The 24,964-nt window shown below is 44.8% G+C and overlaps 1 protein-coding gene and 2 non-coding genes across 3 annotated transcripts; all 3 read right to left on the reverse strand.

Annotated features, from left to right (window-relative positions):
- Positions 1-20,042, reverse strand: LOC140209556 (ciliary microtubule-associated protein 3-like). Its single transcript, XM_072277820.1, has 6 exons — positions 19,989-20,042; positions 15,886-16,025; positions 13,021-13,116; positions 9,772-9,905; positions 4,461-4,578; positions 1-4,156 (listed from the first exon to the last, which is right to left on the reverse strand). Exons 1-6 carry the CDS (start codon positions 20,005-20,007, stop codon positions 4,088-4,090), a joined length of 576 nt encoding a protein of 191 aa, XP_072133921.1. The 5' UTR covers positions 20,008-20,042; the 3' UTR covers positions 1-4,087.
- trnav-cac (transfer RNA valine (anticodon CAC)) lies at positions 13,901-13,973 on the reverse strand. Its single transcript has one exon. It is a non-coding gene; the product is annotated as a tRNA-Val (tRNA).
- Positions 20,043-22,485: 2,443 nt separating the features above from the next.
- On the reverse strand, positions 22,486-22,558 carry trnav-cac (transfer RNA valine (anticodon CAC)). Its single transcript has one exon. It is a non-coding gene; the product is annotated as a tRNA-Val (tRNA).
- Between the last annotated feature and the right edge of the window lie 2,406 nt (positions 22,559-24,964).

Here is a 24,964-nt window from a genome sequence, read left to right on the forward strand (position 1 = left end):
TTTCTCCCCTTGCCTCAGTGGAAAAAGCCTGCTTGCATTCACTCTATCAATACCCATCATAATTTTATATACCTCTATCAAATCTCCCCTCATTCTTCTACGCTCCAGGGAATAAAGTCCTAACCTATTCAACCTTTCTCTATAACTGAGTTTCTCAAGCCCCGGCAACATCCTTGTAAACCTCCTCTGCACTCTTTCAACCTTATTTATATCCTTCCTGTAATTTGGTGACGTGACCAAAACTGAACACAATACTCCAGATTCGGCCTCACCAATGCCTTATACAACCTCATCATAACATTCCAGCTCTTATACTCAATACTTTGATTAATAAAGGCCAATGTACCAAAAGCTCTCTTTATGACCCTATCTACCTGTGACACCACTTTTAGGGAATTTTGTGTCTGTATTCCCAGATCCCTCTGTTCCACTGCACTCCTCAGTGCCTTACCATTAACCCTGTATGTTCTACCTTGGTTTATCCTTCCAACATGCAATACCTCACACTTGTCTGTATTAAACTCCATCTGCCATTTTTCAGCCCATTTTTCCAGCTGGTCCAAGTCCCTCTGCAGGCTCTGAAAACCTTCCTCACTGTCTACTACACCTCCAGTCTTTGTATCATCAGCAAATTTGCTGATCCAATTTACCACATTATCATCCAGATTATTGATATAGATGACAAATAACAATGGACCCAGCACAGATCCCTGTGGCACACCACTAGTCACAGGCCTCCACTCGGAGAAGCAATTCTCTACTACCACTCTTTGGCTTCTTCCATTGAGCCAATGTCTAATCCAATTTACCACCTCTCCATGTATACCTAGCGACTGAATTTTCCTAACTAACCTCCCATGCGGGACCATGTCAAAGGCATTACTGAAGTCCATGTAGACAATATCCACTGCCTTCCCTTCATCCACTTTCCTGGTAACCTCCTCGAAAAACTCCAATAGATTGGTCAAACATGACCTACCACGCACAAAGCCATGTTGACTCTCCCTAATAAGTCCCTGTCTATCCAAATGCTTGTAGATTCTGTCTCTTAGTACTCCCTCCAATAACTTACCTACTACCGACGTTAAATTTACTGGCCTATAATTTCCCGGATTACTTTTCGATCCTTTTTTTGTTAATGAGAGCCACTCTCCAATCCTCCAGCACCTCACCTGTAGACAGCGACATTTTAAATATTTCTGCCAGGGCCCCTGCAACTTCAACACTAGTCTCCTTCAAGGTCCGAGGGAACACCCTGTCAGGTCCCGGGGATTTATCCACTTTAATTTTCCTCAAGACAGCAAGCACCTCCTCCTTTTTGATCTGTACAGTTTCCATGATCTCACTACTTGTTTCCCTTAATTCCATAGACTTCATGCCAATTTCCTTAGTAAATACAGACGCAAAAACTTATTTAAGATCTCCCCCATTTCCTTTGGTTCCGCACATAGCCGACCACTCTGATCTTCAAGAGAACCAATTTTATCCCTTACAATCCCTTTGCTCTTAATATATCTGTAAAAGCTCTTTGGATTATCCTTCACTTTGACTGCTAAGGCAACCTCGTCTTCTTTTAGCCCTCCTGATTTCTTTCTTAAGTATTTTCTTGCACTTCTTATACTCCAAGCACCTTATTTACTCCCTGCTTCCTATACGTATCATACAACTCCCTCTTCTTTATCAGAGTTGCAATATCCCTTGAGAACCAAGGTTCCTTATTCCTATTCACTTTGCCTTTAATCCTGACAGGAACATACAAATTCTGCACTCTCAAAATTTCTCCTTTGAAGGCTTCCCACCTACCGATCACATCCTTGCCAGAGAACAACCTGTCCCAATCCATGCTTTTTAGATCCTTTCTCATTTCTTCAAATTTGGCCTTCTTCCAGTTAAGAACCTCAACCCTAGGACCATATCTATCCTTGTCCATGATCAAGTTGAAACTAATGGTGTTATGATCACTGGAACCAAAGTGCTCCCCTACACAGACTTCTGTCACTTGTCCTAACTCATTTCCTAACAGGAGATCCAATATTGCATCCCCTCTAGTTGGTCCCTCTATATATTGATTTAGAAAACTTTCCTGAACACAGTTTACAAACTCTAAACCTTCTAGACCCCTAACAGTATGGGAGACCCAATCAATATATGGAAAATTAAAATCCCCTACCACCACAATTTTATGTTTCCTGCAATTGCCTGCTATCTCTCTGCAGATTTGCTCTTCCAATTCTCGTTGACTATTGGCCATTTGAGAACAACTTCTTCTGTGGGACTTATCTATCCTGCGCTTTGTGAACTATTTCCAGGAGCTTCATCCATCTTTGCTCTGTCATCATCCCCACTAGTATCCTCCTCCAATCCACCTGAGCAAGCTCCTCTCTCATACCTCTGTAATTCCCTTTATTTCACTGCACTACTGATACATGTGACGACTTCTCCCTCTCAAATTGCAGCATGAATTCAACCATATTTTGAGCACTGTCTCCTAAGGGCTCCTTTACATTAAGCTCCCTATTCAGATCTGGGTTATTACACAACACCCGATTTAAGATAGCCTTTTCCCAAGTAGGCTCCAGCATAAGCTGCTCCAAAAAACCATCTCGTAGGCATTCAACAAATTTCCTCTCTTGCGATCCAACACCAACCTGATTTTCCCATGAAGTCCCCCATAACAATTGTGACATTACCATGATTACATACCTTTTCCAGCTCCCTTTGCAATCTCAATCTCACACCTTGGCTACTATTTGGAGGCCTATATATGATTCTCATAATGGTTTTTTCACCCTTGTAGTTTCTTAACTAGTGTGGGCACGTGGCCAAGTGGCTAAGGCATTGGACTAGCGACCTGAAGGTCGTGAGTTCGAGCCCCAGCCGAGGCAACGTGTTGTGTCCTTGAGCAAGGCACTTAATCACACATTGCTCTGCGACAGCACTGGTGCCAAGCTGTATGGGTCCTAATGCCCTTCCCTTGGACAACATCAGTGTCGTGGAGAGGGGAGACTTGCAGCATGGGCAACTGCCGGTCTTCCATACAACCTTGCCCAGGCCTGCGCCCTGGAGAGTGAAGATTTTCCAGGCTCAGATCCATGGTCTCACAAGACTAATGGATGCCTTTACTTTACTTAGTTTCTTAACTCCACCCACAAAGATTCGACATTCTTTGACCCTATGTCACCTCTATCTAAAGGTGTAATTCCATCTCTTACCAACAGAGCCACACCACTGCCTATGCCTTCCTGCCTGTCCGTCATACCGACCAATCTCTAATTACGCCATGGTTTCATCCACTTTATTTTGAATGCTACACGTGTTTAACTACATCACCTTCATTCCTGAAATATCTCAGGATAATCAGTAAAAATTATCGCCCTTTTGAATTTTGTGTCTGTGGTACAATTTAACTCTTTGCTCTTTCTGCATTTGTAACCAATCATTGGCTTGTCTTTCTTTACATTCATGTTACACCCATCATCTACTTGTAAACTCCCTCATCCTCAGCTCTATCATACTGGTTCCCATCCCCCTGCCATGTTAGTAATTTCTCCTGCCTTCTCCCTATACCCTTTGACACCCTTACTAATCCATAACCTGTCAACCGCTGCTTTAAGCATACCCAATGACTTTGCCTTCACAGCCATCTGTGGCAATGAATTCCACAGATTCACCACTCTGGCTAAAGAAGTTCCTCCTCATTTCTGCTCTAAAAGGACATCCTTCTATTCTGAGGTTGTGCTCTCTGGTCCTAGATTCCCTCACTACAGGAAGCTTCCTCTCCATGTCAACTCGATCGAGGTCTTTAAATATTTGATAGGTTTCAATGAGATCTAGTAGGACATTTTTACTGATTATTCTGAGATATTTCAGGCAGTTTGCAATTGACACAGTGAACTGTTTACTAACTATGAAAGATAACACATTCACTAAGTTGTATTTGTTTAATGAGATCTATTACACTGACAATCTCAGATTATGTTGTGGACAACATTATAAAAGACCATTCTGTGATCCACAAATGGTACAAATGATGGTGTAGTGAATGATAATTCATGACAGTTGTATTAACATCCAGTCTTTGACATCGTCAAGTGTGGTACAAGCTGAAATATGCCACTCTATTTCTGTGTTTTCGGAATTCCTTGTCACCAGCAAGCTAAAAGTAAAAAAAGAAGATATATTTGTTTTTCTCTCCACTGCTGAAAGAACTGTTGTTTGCTGATATTATTTCTATCCTTTAACTTCACTGGAAGAGTCATCAAACTAATATCTGTCCTTGCCCAGGCCAACATCCCCAGTGCCAATATAGCATGCCCGCAGTGTTCAGCAGCAGGACAACACAAGCAACAGCAAGAGCAGACAAAACAGCACTGCAGCTGTGTTTTTTTAAATGATATCCTGAACTGGCAGCACTGGGAGCTGTTTAACACATTTGGCCACTATCAGTCTAATAGCCATACCTCAATCCGTAAGGTGCGCTTTTTAGGAGCAGCAACTAAACTCCAGTCCGGAGCATCAAACTTCATTGGCCACGTAACATGTCTGTTTCTTGGTGTGTTGAGGTCATATGTACCAGGACTACAAATAAAACAAATTCAATATGTAGGTTAATTTGGACAGATAAATTCAACATCAATTAAAAACTAATGTGAAATGATATATTCTTAATGGAAAAGGAATAAATTAATTAACCTTACCAAGACACTCATGAGTAGATATTTCTAAATTATGAATACATTCCCATTTGTTATTTTGTACAGGTTGTAAATTTATGGATTACACAATTTCTTATTAGGTAAAGGTACCTCCTCTACCTAATAAAGTGGCCACTGAGTGTATGTTCATGGACTAATGCTGCTGAAGCCCATCCACTTCAAGGTCTGATGCATTGTGCGTTCAGAGATGCTCTTCTGCACACCACTGTTGTAACGCGTGGTTATCTGAGTTATTGTCACCTTGAACCAGTGATGTTGTGTGGATTGAACTGGACTCTCTGACAGTGGTGTCTGAAAAGAGGATGCTGTCCAAGTTGCATACCATCTTGGACAATGTCTCCCATCCACTACATAATGTACTGGGTGGGCACAGGAGTACATTCAGCCAGAGACTCATTCCACCGAGATGCAACACAGAGCGTCATAGGAAGTCATTCCTGCCTGTGGCCATCAAACTTTACAACTCCTCCCTTGGAGGGTCAGATACCCTGAGCCGATAGGCTGGTCCTGGACTTATTTCCTGGCATAATTTACACATTACTTTAATTATTTATGGTTTTATTACTATTTATGGTGCAACTGTAATGAAAACCAATTTCCCCGGGGATCAATAAAGTATGACGATGACTTGCCTGACTTCTTTCATTATAAAGACATTTTTGCCACAGAACTGCCACTCCTTGGATTTTTTTTTTTTTTTTTTTTACACCATTCTCTGTAAACTCTAGCAACTGTAGTGTGTGAAAATCCCAGGAGATCAATAGTTTCTGAGATATGCAAACCACTCCGTCTGGCACCAACAATCATTCCACGTTCAAAGTCACTTAGATCACATTTCTTCCCCATTGTTTGGTCTGAACTGAACTTGTTGATCGTGTTTGAAAGCTTTTATGCATTGAGTTGTTGTCATGTGATTGGCTGATTAGATATTTGCATTAAAGAGCAGGTGTGCCTAATAAAGTGGCCACTGAGTATATGACTTTGTTGATGATCTACAAGATTAAATCTCAGGAAGAGACATAATTGAGATGAAAATCTTGCAACAATATGACTCATGTAACTAACTACAGTGCTCAATAAAAATACTCCCAAGTAAAGCTTTACACACTGTCATGAAGAAAATGCAATCACGAAAAAGATATGGCAGCAGCTGTACTTTATAACGTGTTTGAGGAGATTTGGTATGTCACCAAATGCTCTAACAAATTCTACAGAGGTACAATGGAGAGCATTCATCTGACTGTATCACGGCCTGGTGTGGAAGCCAATGCACAGGATCACAAGAGGCTGCAGAGCTTTGTTGACTCAGCCAGCTCCATCACAGGTGAAATTCTCCCCACCATCAAGGACATCTTCAAGAGGCAGTGCTTCAAGAAGGTGGCATCCAGCAGATCAGATTCAAATTTATTTATCTATCACATATACAGTGAAATGCATCGTTTCTGTTAACAGCCAGTACAACTTGGGAGCAGCCTACAAGTGTTCTGCATGCCCACAATGTTCAGCAGACAACACAAATAACAACAGAAGAAGCCCTTTTCCCACACCCCAACTCACACACAAAACTCCAATCCTTATTAAGGACCTCATCACCCAGGACAGCCATTAGAAGACCCACATACAATGATTCAGAATTCTACCATCAGATTTCTGAACAGTCCATTAATCTATGAACACTACCTTATTATTTCTTTTTATTGCAGCATTTATTTATTTTGTAAAGGTTAAAGACATCAGCACTATTTCTCCTCTCCCATCGGGCAGAAGACATAATAGTCTGGGAGCACCTACCACCAAGTTCAAGGACAGCATCTACCCTGCTGTTATGAGACTCTTCAATGGACCTCTTATATGCTAAAGATGAAATCTTGATTATCTAACCAAAGAGCTGATTGTGGACTTCAGAAAGGGTAAGACGAGGGAACACACACCAGTCCTCGTAGGGGGATCAGAAGTGGAAATAGTAATTTCAAGTTTATGGGTGTCAACACCTCTGAGGAACTATCCAGGACCCAACATATCAATACAGCTACAAAGAAGGCCCAACAATGGCTATATTTCATTATGAGTTTGAGGAGATTTGGAATGTCACCAAAGACACTCGCAAATTTTGACAGATGTACCATGGAGAGCATTCTAACTGGTGGCATCACCATCTGATATGGGGTGGGGAGAAGGGCTACTGCATAGGATTGAAATAAGCTGCAGAGAGTTGTAAACTTATCTACATCATGGGCACTAGCCTCCATAGCATCTTCAAGGAACAATGCCTCAAAAAGGGGACCCCCATCTAGAACATGCCCTGTTTTCATTGCTATCATCAGGGAGGCATTACAAGAGCCTGAAGGCACACACTCAACAATTAAGGAACAGCTTCTTCCCCTCTGCCATCCAATTTTTGACTGGATATCCATGAGCACTACCTCACTATATATTTTTATTTTTACACTACTTATTTATTTAATATATACAGTGCCTATAAAAGGTATTCATACCCATTGGAAGTTTTCATGTTTTGTTGTTTTACAACATTGAATCACAGTGGATTTAATTTAGTTTTTTTTTGACAGATCAACAGAAAAAGCCTCTTTTGTGTCAAAGTGAAAACATGTCTACAAAGTGATCTAAATTAATTACAAATATAAAACACAAAATAATTGATTGCATAAGTATTCACCTCCTTCAAGTCAGTATTTAGTAGATGGATCTTTGAAGCAGTTACAGCATTGAGTCTGTGTGGATAGGTCCCAGTCAGCTTTGCACATCTGGACACTGCAAATTTTTTTTCCATTCTTTACAAAATTGCTCAAGCCCTGTCAGATTGCATGGGGATCGTGAGAGAACAGCCCTTTTCAAATCCAGCCACAAATTCTCGATTGGATTGAGGTCTGGACTCTGACTTGGCCACTCCAGGACATTAAGTTTGTTGCTTTTAAGCCATTTCCTGTGAAACTTTGGCTTCATTTTCATGCTGGAAAACAAATCTCCCAAGTTGCAGTTCTCAGGATTTCCCTGTATTTTGCTGCATTCATTTTATCCTCTACCTTCACAAGCCTTCCAGGGCCTGCTGCAGTGAAGCATCCCTGCAGAATGATGCAGCCACCACCATGCTTCACGGTAGAGATGGTGTGTTTTTGATGATGTGTGGTGTTTGGCTTACTCCAAACATAGCGTTTAGTCTGATGGCCAAAAAGCTCAATTTTGGTTTCATCAGACCATAGAACCATCTTCCAGCTAATTTCAGAGTCTCCCACATACCTTCTGGCAAACTCTAGCTGAGATTTCATGTGAGTTTTTTCAACAGTGGCTTTCTCTTTGCCACTTTCCCATAAAGCTGCAACTTGTGAAGCACCTGGGCAACATTTGCATGTGCAGTCTCTTCCATCTCAGCCACTGATGCTTGTACTCTTTCTAACTTGTCATAGGTCTCTTGGTGGCTTCCCTCACTAGTCCCGTTCTTCACTCAGTTTTTGAGGATGGTCTGCTCAAGGCAGATTTACAGCTCTGCCATATTCTTTCCACTTCTTCATGATTGACTTAACTGTACTCCAAGGGTTATTCAGTGACTTGGAAATTTTTTTGTATCCATCACCTGACTTGTGGTTTTCAATTAGATTAAATTAGATTATGAGAACACTCAGTCCTCGTTTATTGCCATTTAGAAATGCATGCATTAAAAAATGATACAATGTTTTCCCTCTTCTCATGAAAATAACCCTTTTGCAGAGTTGCTTGGGGTGTTCTTTTATCTTCATGTGTAGTTTTTGCCAGCCAGGATACTGACTCACCAGCAGATGGACCTTCCAGATACAGGTGTATTTTGACTACGATCATGTGAAACACCTTGACTGCACACAGGTCTCCAAAAACAGATCTCCATTTACGAGGGGTGATTGATAAGTTTGTGGCCTAAGGTAGGAGGAGTCAATTTTAGAAAACCTAGCACATTTATTTTTCCTACATTTACACAGTTAGTCCAGTGGTCGTGGAGCATACGGATCCCTTCTTTGTAGAAGTCGGCATTTTGGGCCTCCAGAAAGTGGTCCTCAGCGGGGGTGATTGATAAGTTTGTGGCCTAAGGTAGAAGGAGATGAGTTATTAACTTCAAACTTTCTGCATTTTCACTCAAAGAGTTGAACTACACATGCATGTAACGAGAGCAGTATAACTCATCTCCTTCTACCTTGGACCACTTGGAGGTCCAAGACGCTCTCGTTACATGCACGTGCAGTTCAACTCTTTGAGTGATAATGCAGAAAGTTTGAAGTTAATAACTCATCTCCGTCTACCTTAGGTCACGAACTTATCAATCACCCCTGCTGTGGACCACTTCTACAACGAGGGATCCGTATGCTCCACGACCGCTGGACTAAGTGTGTACATATAGGAGGGGACTATGTTGAAAAATAAATGTGCTAGGTTTTCTAAAATTGACTCCTTCTACCTTAGGTCACGAACTTATCAATCACCCCTTGTAACTAATTATGTGACTTCTAAAACCAATTGGCTGCACCAGTGATGATTTGGTGTGTCATATTAAAGGGGGGGGGGTGAATATTTATCCATTCAATTGTTTTGTGTAGAGATCTGTTTTCACTTTGACATGAAAGAGTCTTTTTCTGTTGATCAGTGTCAAAAAAAGCCTAATTAAATCCACTGTGATTTAATGTTGTAAAACAACAAAACATGAAAATTTCCAAGGGGGGGGTGAATACTTTTTATAGGCATTGTACATACTGATTGTAATTAAGTTTATTTTTCTCTATTATGTATTGTACTGCAGCTGCAAAGACAACAAATTTCTCTACATAAATTGGTGATATTAAAACTGATTCTGCTTAACCTCCTTCTTCTACCTTGTTAACCTTATTGTCTACCTGCAGTGCACTTTCTCTGTAAGTGTAACACTATATGTAAAACAGTCTGTTTTGTATTCTTTTTGTAGTGCCTCCATGTACTATGGAATGATCTGTCTGGGTGGGATTTGCTGGATCTCTGTACATGTGACAGTAATTAACCAATTACCAATTAACAATTGTGACAGAGATTTACATACCCAGGAACTTGAAGTTTACTTGAGCTCTCATTATTCCTTTTTGATGTGGAACCAAATGGTGAAGTTGATGGTTTGAAACCACGACCTCTTCCAAATCTTTTCTGATATACTGCTGGGCCAGGTGATATGCTCTCCTGCAGAGAACACATTAATGTTAAACAGAGAGTAGCAAGAAATTGCAGAGGGTTGTAGTCTCAGCCAGCTCAATCACACACTCAACACACTCCACCATTGTGGACATCTTCAAGAGGGGGTGTCCAAGATGGTGGCATCCATCACTAAGGACCCTCGCCATCCAGGGCATGCCTCCTCTCCTCAGGGAGCAGATACAGAGCCTGAAGACCCACATTCAATGATTCAGAAAATGTCTTCCCCTCTGCCATTAGATTTCTGAATGGCCCATTCATCCATGAACACTATCTCATTATCCCTTTCTCCCCACTACTTATTTGTAATTTATGGTCATTTTATGTCAAAATGCTTTGAGAGACTGGTCAAGGACTACAACTACAGCATGCTACCAACCACACTGGACCCCCTACAGTTAGCCTACTGACACAACCGATCAACGGATGATGCAATAGCCACGTCTCTACACACCACACATACACACCTGGAGAGGAGGAATGCTTATGTGAGAATGCTGTCCTTGGACTACAGTTCAGCATTCAGCACCATATTTCCTTCCAGGCTTGACAAGAAGCTCAGAGACCTTGGTCTTCACCCTGCCTTGTGTAGCTGGATCCTGCGCTTCCTGTCATCACTGACAGGTGGTAAGAGTGGGCTCTCTCAGCTCTGTTGCTCTGACCCTCTAACACAGGAGCCCCACCCCCAGGCCTGTGTCCTAAGCCTCCTCCTGTACTCTGTACACCCATGTCTGCGTTGTCACCTACAGCTCCAATCTGCTAATTAAATTTTCAAATGATACTACATTGATTGGCCTTATCTCAAATAATATCGAGGCAACCTACAGAGAAGAAGTGGTGTCAAGAAAACAACCTCTCCCTCAATGTCGCAAAAACAAAGGAGCTGGTTATGGACTACAGGAGGAATGGAGACATCAATGGATCTGAAGTTGAGAAGGTGAACAGCTTCAAGTTCCTCAGTATACACATCACCAAGGACCACACTTGGTCTGTACATACTAGCTGTGTGGTCACAAAAAGCACAACAGTGCCTCTTTCACTTCAGATGGTTGAAGAAGTTTGGCATGAGACCCCAAATCCTAAGGACTTTCTACTGGGGCACAATTGAGAGCATTCTGACTGGCTGTGTGACTGCCTGGTATGGGAGTTGTACTTCCCTCAGTCGCAGGACTCTGCAGAGAGTGGTGCGGACAGCCCAGCGCATGTGTGGATGTGAACTTCCCACTATTCAGGACATTTACAGTGACAGGTGTGTAAAAAAGGGCCTGAAGGATCATTGGTGGCCTGAGTCACCCCTACTACAAACTGTTCCAGCTGCTACCATCCGGAAAACGGCACTGCAGCGTAAAAGCCAGGACCGACAGTCTCTGGGACAGTTTCTTCCACCAGGCCATCAGACTGATTAATTCACGCTGACAGAATTGTATTTCTAAGCTATATTGACTGTTGTGTTGTATATTTTACTATATTATTACAAAAACTATTCTATTTGCAATACTATTTATTACAAATTACTAATCTGCACATTGCACATTTAGACGGAGACAATATAAAGATTTTTACTCATGTATGTGAAGGATGTAAGAAATAAAGTCAATTCAATGTCAGTCAGTGATAAAATCTGATTCTGATTCAAAGGTGTTTGCACAACAGCAGCACAAAGAGTGAGGAAAAGTTTGGAGCTGCATTGTTGCTGGGTCAGTTATCAATTTTAAATCCAAAATAAATATACTGTATGTTTTGTTAACCACAGGTAGAGCAGGACCCAGATGGACAGGTGTGGTTTGATTGGTAAGGTGATAGAAGGAACTCGAAGGGTAACTCCTCTTCCCAGGTTCCTACAGTGATCTTACTAGCCCTCACTTGTTGCAAACACTGGAATCAAGCCTTAACTCTGTTATTTTTGACACAGCTAATTTTGGCACTTGGAATATCAGATTATGGGGCAGGAGTCATAAAGCAACATACAGGTGGCCATTTTCCAGACCACTCATTACTATTCACCCAAATTCCCGAATTTGGTTCTGTTCAGTGGAATAGAGTTTCTGGAGCAGGGTTCAACATTGCACGTCCTGCATTTACCAGGTATCATCAAACCAACTGCCCACAGCAATGGGAAACTTGTTTGTGCTTGTGGTCTGTTGCATTGATTGCTAGGCACTCCACTGGAGTGTTATATACAGGGGCTGTGGAATAGGTTAGGCTGACTCTCAGTGAACACAAGTAGCACTCCTAACACACACAAAACTCAACACCTTAACATTGAACTGATTCCACAATTTATGCACCCACTTTCAAGGACTCCACAGCTGATGTTCTCAGGATTATTTATTTGTGTTCTGATTATTAGTTGTTCTTGTATTTGCATGATTTTTTTTTCTTTTTGCACATTTTTTTTTGTCCTTATTCATTTACAGGATGTGGGCGTTGCCAGCTAAGCCAGCATTTATTGCCCATCCCTAGTTGCCCTTGAGAAGGTGGGTGATGAGTTACCTTCTTGGACCGCTGCAGTCCCTGAGGTGTAGGTACACCCACAGTGCTGTTAGGGAAGGAATTCCATGATTTTGACCCAGTGACAATGAAGGAACGGCGATATGTTTCCAAGTCAGGATGATTGGTAATTTGGAGGGGGATTTCCAATTGGTGGTATTCCCAGGTATCTGCCAAAATGTCGACTGCACTTTTTTCCATAAAAGCTGCCTGGCCCTGCTGAGCTCCTCCAGCATTTTGTGTGAGTGCTGCTCGGTTTTCCAGCATCTGCAGATTTTCTTTTGTTCCAGGTATCTGCTGTTCATTTGCTTGTGAGTCTTTGTTTAGTGTGTAGTTTTTCACTAACTACTCACTAATCATAGTATTTCTTTGTTCTACTGTAAAGGTCCACAAGAAGTCGAATCTCAAGATAGCATATGGTGAAATAGATGTACTCAGATGAGAAATCTGCCTTGAACTTTGAAGAGATTCTGCAGATGCAGGAAATCCAGAGGAACACTGGCAGAATGCTGGAGGAACTCAGGGTGATTTATGGAGAGGAATACACAGGTGACATTTCGGGCCGAGGCCCTTCGTCAGGACTCATTATTGCTGGTTTTGCTCATTCACTTACTACTGCAGGCGAGAATCGAGCCGCTGTCCTTGCTCCTAATGTATATCCTATTTTACTCTCTGGCTTCTTTCCCAAGTTACCGGATATACTGTATTGCTGTAGAAGAAAGGAAATGTGGTCAACAACACGCTAATTCCAACACAGACTTAATGCAGGCCGGACCTAAGGAACCTTCTAAATAAGTCCGAATCTGTTTCTGCAAACACGGGGAGACTGAGTGGCGAAGGCGACATTTAGCTCGCTTGCCTTTCAGGTAGTGAGCTAAGACTTGGGACAAACGAGAAAATCTGCAGATGCTGGAAATCCAAGGAACACACAAAATGCTGGAGGAATTCAGCACGGCAGGCAGCATCTGCGGAAAAGAGTACCGTCGATGTTTCGGGCGTCGACTGTACTCCTTTCCATCGATGTGCCTGACCTGCTGAGCTCCACCAGCATGTAAGACTTGGGACGCCATGTTGCAGCTCCCCCAAGACATTGACTGAGCCACACTTGGAGTGAGGGAAAGGATGTGGTAGTGTTAGATTTTTTAAAAATACAGACCATTTGTCACAAGTACATCGAAACAGGCAGTGAAATGCATCGCTTGTGTCAAATCAAATCAGCGACGATGTGCTTCCGCATACTCACAACTTACTACCCCAACAGAAGAAAACTGGAGCACCCAGAGGGGACCCACGAGTAGTCACGGGAAGAACGTACACTCTTTACCGACAGCGGAGGAAATTAAACCCCGACCTTTACAGCTGGCAGTTGTGAACCCTAACTGCTACCGTGCCATTCCCAGAGTTTTAATTTTTGCTGCAAACCCTTCGGACAGCTGAACGAGAACGTCCAGAACACGTTCTCCTGTGAGAAACAGAATCACGAGTCAAAATTATGTTTCTGCCCAGGATCGAACTGGGGACCTTTCGCGTGTGAGGCGAACGTGATAACCGCTACACTACAGAAACCGTAAGAGCTCCTCCGACGTTGCCGGCATTAGAGGGCTTGGGTTACAAGAAGAAAATCTGGGTCTTTGCTCTTCATTTTTTATTTCCCCAGTCCTGCTGAAGAGAGTTTCGGCCCGCGAGGTCGTCGGTACTCTTTTCCATCGATGCTGCCTGGCCTGCGGAGTTCCTCCAGCATTTTCTGCGTGTTGCGTTAATTAAGCTGGGTTTTCTTTGGAGTGAATGTAAATTTATAAAATTATGCAGATCAGAGATAGGGTAGATAGTTACAGCCTTTTTTCAGGCGCAGGGGTCTAAAACAAAAAAAACGGGTTTGAAGTGAAAGGGGGAAGATTTAAAAGAGATCTGAGTTACTAGGTTTTATTGACGTCATTCTACAGCGCCCCGATTCCTCTGTACGTATGTCGGGATTCTCCGTGTTTACTCCTCTTCCCCAGAACATACGGTGCAATTCTGCACTGCCATCCTAGAGGGTTTACACTTTATTGTTTACCTGTACAGCATTTTCACTGTACTGTACTATTTATTCTGCAACGGTTACTGCGCTGCCTGAATGCACTGTGTAATGATTTGATCTCTATGAACAGTATGCAAGACAAGCTTTTCACTGTGTCTCAGTAATGTGGTTTATCTCAGTAATATTCCAATTCCAAACAGGAAAGAAATAAATAGATTTGGGTTAAAATGGGATTAGCATAGACGGGCAAGGATGAGTCTGGCTGAAAAGCCTGTTTCTGTGCCCCGTCTTGTGATCACAGAACATGGAATGGTCTGGCATTTAACCAATCTAATCCTTCCCTCCCACGTAGCCCTCCAGTTTTCTATCAACCATCAACCTATCTGAGGCTCTCCATTGTGGACGTGCATCCTAGCTCTCTACATAATATGCAAGCCAGGGCAGTACAATAAGGCCCACGATCCGTTGCCCGTGCAGCAAGCTCCCCCTCTCCATGCAGCCGACGAGTCCAAAGGAACGGGAGAGACCAACACGGTTTTGCACAACGTTGAACTGAACGTAGGTCTGCCTTAGAGACTCCAGCTCTGGATTTTTCCTCGGGGTTTACTCTGGAAGCCTTCCCATGAGTGGGTATGGCCACAAGGCAGTGGAAATTTGAGATCAGAGTTTTCCCTCTCCTAGCTCAGCTGCCAACCACGGTTGAAGAGCCCCATCTGCCTGAAGTGACTGGTTTTGCCTTTGCCCCTTCAGTAGGAACAGTTTCACGGACCTAGTAGCCAAGCCACACGAGAAGGACCCGAGCTGGACTTGGTTGTTAGAGGCTGTTTGAGACAGACACCATTGAGAGCACTTAATAGGCCGTGGGAGCTTATCCTCACTGACACCCTCTGCCCCGGCTATGACAACCTTAAGGAACCACTCTTAGATGTCCCTAAAGTATCTGCCTCTACCATCCCCTGGTAGGACAGTCCACCACTCTGTGTAAAAAACTGTCTCTGACATCCTCCCATACTTTCCTCCAATCACCTTAAAAGTTGTGCCCTCTCGTATTAGCCATTTTCTCCCTAATCATCTAGTATTTTTGATCATCTTTGAGGAGTGACATTTCCTTGACAGACTGATGCAAAGTATTTTAGTTATCAGGCCAGGGACCAGCGGGGAGGGAGAGGCTGGCCATCCTTCTGTGACCTAGAAACTATTTTGCCAAGGTCACTCCTGCTCCTGTTTCTGAGGTGAAAGGTTATGAGGCAGAGCAGCATGTTGAGCTTCCTCTCTCATGTTCAGTGATCATGTCTACAGTCACTGCTCACTTTGGTCATAGTCATGGAGTCACACAGCATGGAAACAGTCCATTCGGCTCAACTGGTCCATGCTGACCAAAGTGGCCAGTTAGTCCCACATCTGGCCCACTTATGTACTGCCACCAATGGGAAAATTTAATAATCACCTGGAACATACAGAAAAGGTGTCGTAGCAGCCAGGTCCACAGTTCGGGGATCCTCTTATCGGGGGAAACTCATTTCCAAGTCTGTCTGAGGCCCAGTGAAGTGGGAACAGCTGTCTCTCAGGCACATTGAGAGGCAAAGATTTCCGAGAACCTGAGAGGATTGAAGAGAAATTATTACTGTACTGCAATTCAATAGCAGTTACCTTCTCAATGGAGAGCCTTGACTAACGCCTCACTAAGATCCACATACACCACAGCCACTGTTCTCGCTTCATCAACTTGTCTTTGAGGAAGTAATGAAACTCACTGATGAAGGTAAAGCAGTGGATGTGACGTATATGGATTTTAGTAAGGCATTTGACAAAGTTCCCTGTGCTAGGCTCATTCAGAAAGTCAGGAGGCAGGGGATCCAGGGAAACATGGCTGATAAAGAATTGGCATGCCCACAGAAGGCAGAGGGTGGTTGCAGATTGAGTATATTTTACCTGGAGGCCAGTGACCAGCAGTGTTCCTCAGGGATCTGTTCTTGGACCCCTGGTCTTCGTGGTTTCTTATAAATGACTTGGATGAGGAAGTGGAAGGGTGGGTTTGTAAATTTGCAGATGACATGAAGGTTGGTGGTGGTGTGGATAGTGTAAAAGGTTGTCAAAGGGTAAAATGGGACATTGATAGGATGCAGAGCTGGGCTGAGAAGTGGCAGACTGTCACAATGGTGGGGGCATAGGGAGCAAGGGTGGACCCAAATGCAAGACACATCTTGAGAGATTAATTAAAATTTAGTTTATTGTTCGATACCAGGAGAGCAAGGCAGGAGTAGGAATAGCGGACTGAGGACTACAACTAGGGTATGGACTCAGAGCCAGAGACTGGGCAAGGACCCAGTACCTGGGTCTTGCTTCAGGCTCGGAACCCAGAACCAGGCATGGACATGACATGGGCTAGGGAGAGGAGGAACATGGAAAATAGAGCCTCAGTCTCGGGAGAGCAGGTACACGGAACCATAGTCGGACACAGAACAGAGAGCCGGGACCCCCCCTTGGGTACAGGACATAGGGCCAGGACTCATGACCCTCCACTGGGCAACGGCAAGACGGCCTGAGCTACCCCACAGAGGTGAGGACAAGACACAACAAGACATGACCCCCCCCCCACGGGGCAACAGCAAGACGGCCTGACTTACCCCACGGAGGCGAGAACAAGACAAGACAAGACCAACACGAATAAACACCAGACAGTACCTATCTAGCTCTGGCGATGGAACTAGACCAAAGTGCAGTTGGGGGCTGCAGACGAGGGCTAGAGGCGAGAGGGGCAGAGAAGGGATTCAGACAAGGGGGTAGGACAGGAATCACAGACCGCCAGGGCCAGGACTTGACTCAGAACTGGGAAGCTGCCAGGGACAGGACTTGACTTGGCACTTGAACGCCGCCGGAGCCAGGACTTGACTTGGAGCCTCCGGGTAGTGGCAAGCTCTCGACTCGGCCCGGGAACAGTAGACAGCGGTTCTTGATTCTCTCCGGCGGGTTAACTGACGGACCCACCTCGGTGAGGAAACTTTGCAGGCTCGCTTTGGCGAGGTAACTGGACAGGGTTGCTCCGGTGAGGAAGGGCGAATTACCGGCACTCGCTTCGGCAGAGACTAGGCTTGCTCCGGCTAGATGACATTGGCACACTGTACCTTTGATGACTTTGCAGACGGTCCCGAGCCGAACAGCTGAAAGCCGGAGACTATAAACTACCGGTTCAGCCGAGCCTTATTTGCCTCTAATCACCAAAGTCGAGGGACATGAGAAAACAGGGAATCAACGGTCTGGATCGTAACATAAACAAGGTAAATTTAAAGCAACCCCGATCCGGACCATGACACAGACAGAGTTCAATCCAAAAGTGTGAAGTGATTCTTAGCAGTGTGCAGGAACAGAGGGGTCTAGGGGTCCAAGTCCATAGATCCCCAAAAGATGTTGCATGAGTTGACAGGATAGCTAGGAAGGCAGAAGGTGTGTTGGCCTTCATTAGTCAGGGGATTGAGTTCAAGAGCCGTGAGGTAATGTTGCAGCCCTATAAAACCCTGGCTAGACCACACTTGGAATGTTGTGTTCAGTTCTAGCCAGCTCATTATAGAAAGTATGTGGAAGCCTGGAGATGGTGCAGTGGAGATTTAACAAAATACTGCCTGGATTAAAGAGCATGTCTTATGAGGAAAGGTTGAGAGAGCCAGGGCTTTTCTCTTTGGAGCGAAGGAAGGTGAGAGATGACTTGATAGAGGGGAACAGGATGATAAGAGGCATAGACAGAGTGGACAGCCAATGCCTTTTTCCCAGGGTGGTAAGGGCATAATTTTAAGGTAGTTGCAGGAAAGTACAGGGGGATGTCAGAGGTACGATTTTTTTTACATTGAAAGTGGTGAGTGCGGGGAGGAGGCTACCGGGGTGGAGCTTGAGGTATTTGCATAAGGGGCATTTAATAGACTCTTAGGATGAAATAAAAATGAAGGGTTATGTCGGAATGGAAAGCTAGATTGAACGGGGAGTAGGTTAAAAGGTTGGCACAATATTGTGAGCCGAAGGGTCGGTCCTGGCCCAAGTCTGAACAATTCAGTACCATTTCACATTTCAAAAATTAGATCCGTGAATTATTTCAGCACTTTTGCAAGTCCTCCCAAATAGAAGTGTATCTCACAAAAACTAAAGTTTAATACATGATGATGTTTAATAAAGCAGATTGTCGTATAGGCCAGTCCCCTTGTGCAGTGATTACAGAAACATTGATGAACTCCAACCACACCATCGACTTTAGACGATGGAGACGGGAGGTCATCAATGGCCTTTGCCCCACGGAGAGCTAAGGCCCCAGAGGAAGAAGAAAGCAAAGATTGATCAGCTTTTTTTGACATTAAGGAAGTTGAAGTATGTGGAATTAAATCTGGTCAATCCCTACTACAGTGCCATAAATACAGCAACTTGTTCACAGACCATGAACCCCCACAGACAGAAGACATGTCCATCTGCTTCTGGAAAATTGCTGAGGGCCAGATAGTTTGAGCAGGACATGAACCAGTCAGAACTTGCAAAATTATTCGAGTTCTTGAGGGAGAGTGACTTGCAGAGCAACAGGGAGTGAGCCGGGAACGGTACTGCATGGATTGTTCGGTGTGGAGTTACGTGTCCTGCCTCTAAACTGTAATAAATCAGTTCTCGAGCAGTTTCTGACCAACGGTGTGTGTAAGCAGTGCCTTCATTCCAGTCCACTGACACAAACATTACCATTCCATTTCAGCATTTCAGGATTTTAATTTCTTAAATCATCCACATCTTTTTAATCTCGTCAATTAACTATAGTCTCACACGTGTTTCTTGGATTGACAGCCATTTATCCAGACCTTGTAAAATACCACTGGTCTTAATTTGACTAGTTCAGCAACTGCTATGTACTTGACAGGGTTAAAATGAGTTCCAATGCTTGTACGATGAAGGCTGACTAAGTTTCACAAAGGGACACTTAAACCGGTTATACTGGCCGACTCCCCTCTTTCTTTCCAATCCTGATGAAGTGCCCTGACCCAGGTTGCTAAGAGATTATCATTCAATGAGGGGGAGGATTCATATCTACATTAGAGAACTATTATTTACATTCATACCCACGGGATTTCTGCTACCAAATGTACCTCGGCTCCATTGACCCACCTTTGATCCAAACACTGAGCTGATATTGGGCTTGAAGATTTTTCATTTCTCTTTCTCTCTCTCTCTCTCGCTCTCTCCCCCCTGCCCCCCCCCAACCTCCAACGCGCTCTTTCCCCCACTCCCCACTCCCTCTCCACAGTTAACACAAATAGATGTCAGAGCCTTTGGTTTATAACCTGGTACCTGCTGACCGAATGAAACAGATTGAACGATACTTTTTAAAGACCTGAATTAGTGAGGTCCCAGGGCAAGAAGGTGACACCAACCAGGAGCGGTGGGTGATCATCCTCTGTGTTCATTCTTCCAACCTTACAGCTCTGAACACAGAGTGATCGGGGAGAGAGTAGGGAGTTCTGTTGAAGAAGGAGAGGGCTTCTCAGCTGTCAGACCCGCAGGGCGCCAGGACTCTGCCAGGGCCCGGACCCACTCACCTGCCCAGACCTTGGCCATGCTGCCACCGCCGCTGCTTTGTTGCAATCCGTTGCCCGGGTGACACGTTGGTTACAGCCCATCGCCGGCAGTGCATGCGTCAAGCGAACAGAGTGCCGGCAGCGCCAGGTCCTCCAGCAGCTCGGTTAACCGAGCGGGGTCCGGATTGGCAACAGCCCGAAAATCTGAAATGTTCCTTCAGTGCCTGCCACAGGTCCCCGTTCCGTTCCCACTGGATCCTCTATCGCGTGCTCAGTAGATCCCTATCCCGCTCCCACTCGATCCTTGTCCGTCCCCACCAGATCCAGGGATCCCAGTCCCAGCCTCAAGCCGCATTTGAGATGCCCCGCAGCATCACGCCTCCTTGCCAGGGATGATTCGTTAATCCTGGCTCATGACACCACACCACCCCTGCCCCACGGTTCGTTCTTCATCGTGTCGCTCCGAGAAATGGTTCTGAACACATCGCTGGCTTCCCAATCGCGGACGGATGCCTCAACTCCTGATGTGCTTCGTCACCCATCCACGTTGTTAGACTTCGAACACGAGCAAAGAGCTGACATCTAACTCCCCCACATCCCCGTCCCTGAACCTTAATCTGACCTCTAACTCCCTGACATCCCCGTCCCTGAACCTTAATCTGACCTCTAACTTCCCCACATCCCCGGCCCTGAACCTTAATCCGACCTCTAACTCCTCCACATCCCCGTACCTGAACCTTAATCTGATCTCTAACTCCTCCACATCCCCGTACCTAATCCCTGATTTGACCTCGAACTCCTCCACATCCTCGTACCTAATCCCTGTTCTGACCTCTAGTTTCCCCACATCACTGTCCCTGAAGTTAATTAGATGGATTGCTGGGCGGTGCGTCTCATCGGGGCCGAAGGTCCTGTTCCGCACCGTATCGCCAACAAACACTCACCTGACCCTTAACTCCTCTCTAAATCCTCAAAACCATCACTATGAAATTCAGAAAATAAATAAATCTGATCTCAACAGCGAATGCAGCTCGGCGTGATATAAATGTCTTTGACAAGTGGCCACCAAACGCTGGTCTCATCAGTAACACCAGCATCCAGGAACAAATATCAAGATAATTACAGCAACACACAAAATGCTGGAGGAATTCAGCAGGTAATTCCGTCCCAAGCATCGCAAATTGGTCCCAACTGATGTTATTAACTCCACGTTCTTAACCAGTAAATTAATCCAAATATTCACTGGGGCCACCTATTGGGCCACCCTCTTAACTTCCAGGTTAATAAATACCTGGAGTGGGAGGTTTGGGTCAGTAAGTGACCCCTCCGCGCCACCATAACATGCCCACAATTTACTAACCCTAACAGGTATCATCATTATGTGCCGGGTCGTATGACGTGGGCGATCACGGTCTCCCATCTGTCTTTGATCTGCTTGTTCTTTTCTCTATCCGTGACCATGATTGCCCCTGGCAAATTTTGCTACAGAGGTGGTTTGCCATTGCCTTCTTCTGGGCAGTGTCTTTACAAGACAGGTGACCCCGGCCGTTATCAATACTCTTCAGAGATTGTCTGCCTAGCGTCAGTGCCACATATCAAGACTTGTGATATGCACCAGCTGCTCATACGACCATCCACCACCTGATCCCATGGCTTCACATGACTCTGATCGGGGGCGGGGGGGGAGGGGCTAAGCAGGTGCTACACCTTGCCCAGGGGTGACCTGCAGGCGAGTGAAGGAAAGGAGCGCCTTACACCTCCTTTGGTAGAGAGAAATTGTACAAGGCATTGGTGAGGCCAAATTTGGATTATTGTGTACAGTTTTGGTCACCGAATTATAGGAAATATGTCAAAAAAATAGAGAGAGTACAGAGAAGATTTACTAGAATGTTACCTGGGTTTCAGCACCTAAGTTACAGAGAAAGGTTGAACAAGTTGAGACTTTATTCTTTGGAACGTAGAAGGTTGAGGGGGGACTTGACAGAGGTATTTAAAATTATGAGGGGGATAGATAGAGTTGACGTGGATAGGCTTTTTCCATTAAATGGTTAAAATGTACCTCCACCCCGGCACTCAAACAGCACGTCTTTGGAATCTGCAAGGAAACCGGAGAACCTGGACCAGACCTATGGGGAGAACTAAACAGCCAACGGAGCGAATGAAACCCCAAACTATACAGCTGCCGGCTGTAAAGCGTCACGCTAACCGCTACGGTGAACTACAGGAGTATCCCATGTTTTGTTTTTGCGGCGAGATCTTCGGACAGCTGAATGAGACCGTTCGGATCACATTCTCCAACAACAGGAATTCTGCAGATGCTGGAAATTCAAGCAACACACATCAAAGTTGCTGGTGAACGCAGCAGGCCACGTCAGGACTGACGAAAGGTCCCGGCCTGAAATGTCGACTGTACCTCTTCCTAGAGATGCTGCCTGGCCTGCTGCGTTCACCAGCAACTTTGATGTGTGTTGCTTGAATCACATTCTCCTTTGGGATACAGCAGCAAGAATCAAAACTATGTTTCTGCCCAGGATCGAACTGGGGACCTTTCGCGTGTGAGGCGAACGTGATAACCGCTACACTACAGAAACTGTGATAGGGATGGCGACGTTTTCAAAACTGGAGGGTTTTGTTTACAAGAAACGAATTAAATTGAGATTGTTTTTTTTGGAGAGAAGGACGCGGTAGGATGAGTGACGAGGTTCTGCATAGGCAGTTCAGGGAGTTGGGTGCCAAGATAAAGGGTAGCACCTCCAGGATTGCTACCCCTGCCACGTGAAAGTGAGTTCAGAACTAGGAAGATTTTACAGTTTAATATGTGGCAAAGGAGTTGGTGTAAGAGGGAGGGCATACGATTTTTGGATCATTGGGCTCTTTTCAAAGGGAAGGTGGAACCTGTATAGAAGGGACGGTTTGCATCTGAAAAGGAAGAGGGGATTCTAATTCTAAGCCTTCTTAGTGAGAAAACTTGTTAGTGCGACACAGAGAGGTTTAAACTAGAGTTGCAGGGGATGGGAACCAGAGTACCAAAACAGTTAGTGGAGAGGTTGTGGAGGCAGATGTTGGTAAGACCTCAGACAAAGTCAGGAATTAAAAGGTTCAGCATGGTGTGACTTGTGCCTGAGCTGCTTATACTTAAATGTAAGAGGTATCGGATAATAGTGGCGAAGATGAAGTAGCGGACTTACAAACAGAGCGATGTGTAGTGAGAAGAGGCTGTTGACAGAGCAAAATTGCAGTTAACGCGATGTTGCAATGTAAAAAGCAGACAGAAGCGAAAAGGGTGAATAAAGGACTGAAGGTGTCATATTTGAATGATGCAGTATACGGAATAATGTAAATGAACGTGCAGAACTGTTGCAGACTGGCATGTATGAAGGTGTGTGTAAGTGGAGCCTTCATTCCAATCCACTGACTCAAACATTTCCATTCCATTTCAGGGTTTAAATTTCTTAAGTCATCCATATCTTTTTAATCTCATCAATTAACTATAGTCTCAAATGTGTTTCTTGGAATTACAGCCATTTATCCAGACTTTGGAAAATACCACTGGTCTTAACTTAAACACGAGGAATTCTGCAGATGCTGGAAATTCAAGCAACACACATCAAAGTTGCTGGTGAACGCAGCAGGCCAGGCAGCATCTCTAGGAAGAGGTACAGTCGACGCTTCGGGATGAGACCCTTCGTCAGGACTGATGCTGGGTCTCGTCCATCCCTCTGCCTGGCCTGCTGAGTCCATAGTCATAGTCATACTTTATTGATCAATTTCCCCCGGTATCAATAAAGTATGACTATGACTATGACTATGACTAGCTGCGGCAGATTGGGTTTTTGCTACTGAATAATCAACGTTGCCTGGGACACGCTTTTGGCGGAGGCGGAAATAAGGGCCACATTGACGAGGCCCTATTGAACCATATGCTGTACCGGAGACAGTGTATTCTGCGTTGACCTGTTGACGGCCGTGTAACTTACATTTAGCTACTGAATGAAATTGCCTGCAAACCACTCAATTACACTAAATATCTTTGACAAGTGGCCATTAAACGGTGGTCTCATCAGTAACAGCATCCAGGAACGAATTTCAAAATAATTCCATTTCTCTCACCGTTCCAAGAACCACAAACCGCTCGCATTTGATGTTATTAACTCCATGTCCGTAACCGGTAATTACTGTATTCCAAATGTTCACTGCCGTTTATCTATTGGGCTATCCCCTTAACTCCCAGGTTAATAAATACCTGGGGTGGGCGGTGTGGATTAGTGAGTGTCCCCTCCGCGTGCCCACAACTTACTGACAGTCATCATCATTATATGCCGTTTGACGTGGGCGATCATGGTCTTCCGTCTGTTTTTAATCTGCCCCCTCCCCCTTCCGAGAAGTCGCTTTATTCACAATCATTTAAGAAACCTTTGATACACATCCTCGAAACCGGAGAGCCAGGAGAGAAGAGCAGATGAGTGTTGGTGCAGGGAGAGGCGAACCCACACACGATGCAGGGGCAGAGACGTTAGCTTTGCACTGGACCACCCTCCTTGCTGCTGAGGTGTTTGGGTGAGCCCTTGGCTGGAGGAGCATGTCCCAACCCCACCAGGCTGATGTGATCCCGTCTCCCCTCCAACCTCCCCCCAGCCCCGAATGGCTAGCTAGGAGTGGCAGTCCGGTCGGGACCTTCACCAAATCAACTTCCTGTCCCGTCCCATGCCCACTAGGTTCTGCCGAGTCTCCAGACAGCAGCCCTGTCCTGTGCCCACGTTAACGGCAGAGTTCCTCTTCTTTCTTCCTGTCCATGACCAAATGTTTACAGAAGTGGTTTGCCATCGCCTTCTTCTGGGCAGTCTCTTTATAAGACAGGTGACCCTAGCCATTATCAATACTCTTCAGAGATTGTCAGCTTTGTGTCAGCAGTAACATAACCTGGACTTGTGATACGCACCCACAAACAAGACACTGCCGAAGGGTTCATGCCCGAGGCGCCGACGGTACTGTTTTCC

Source organism: Mobula birostris, chromosome 14 (assembly GCF_030028105.1).
Source record: "Mobula birostris isolate sMobBir1 chromosome 14, sMobBir1.hap1, whole genome shotgun sequence".
Lineage (NCBI taxonomy): Eukaryota > Metazoa > Chordata > Chondrichthyes > Myliobatiformes > Myliobatidae > Mobula > Mobula birostris.

Bases quoted from the DNA above. Each gene is read 5' to 3' on its own strand.
- LOC140209556 (XM_072277820.1), bottom strand. The intron at 9,906-13,020 runs GTAAGTGAATGA...TGTTCTCTGCAG, and splicing joins CTCGATTCTCGCCTGCAGTA to GAGAGCATATCACCTGGCCC. The intron at 4,157-4,460 runs GTATGGCTATTA...TTTTACTTTTAG, and splicing joins AGCGCACCTTACGGATTGAG to CTTGCTGGTGACAAGGAATT.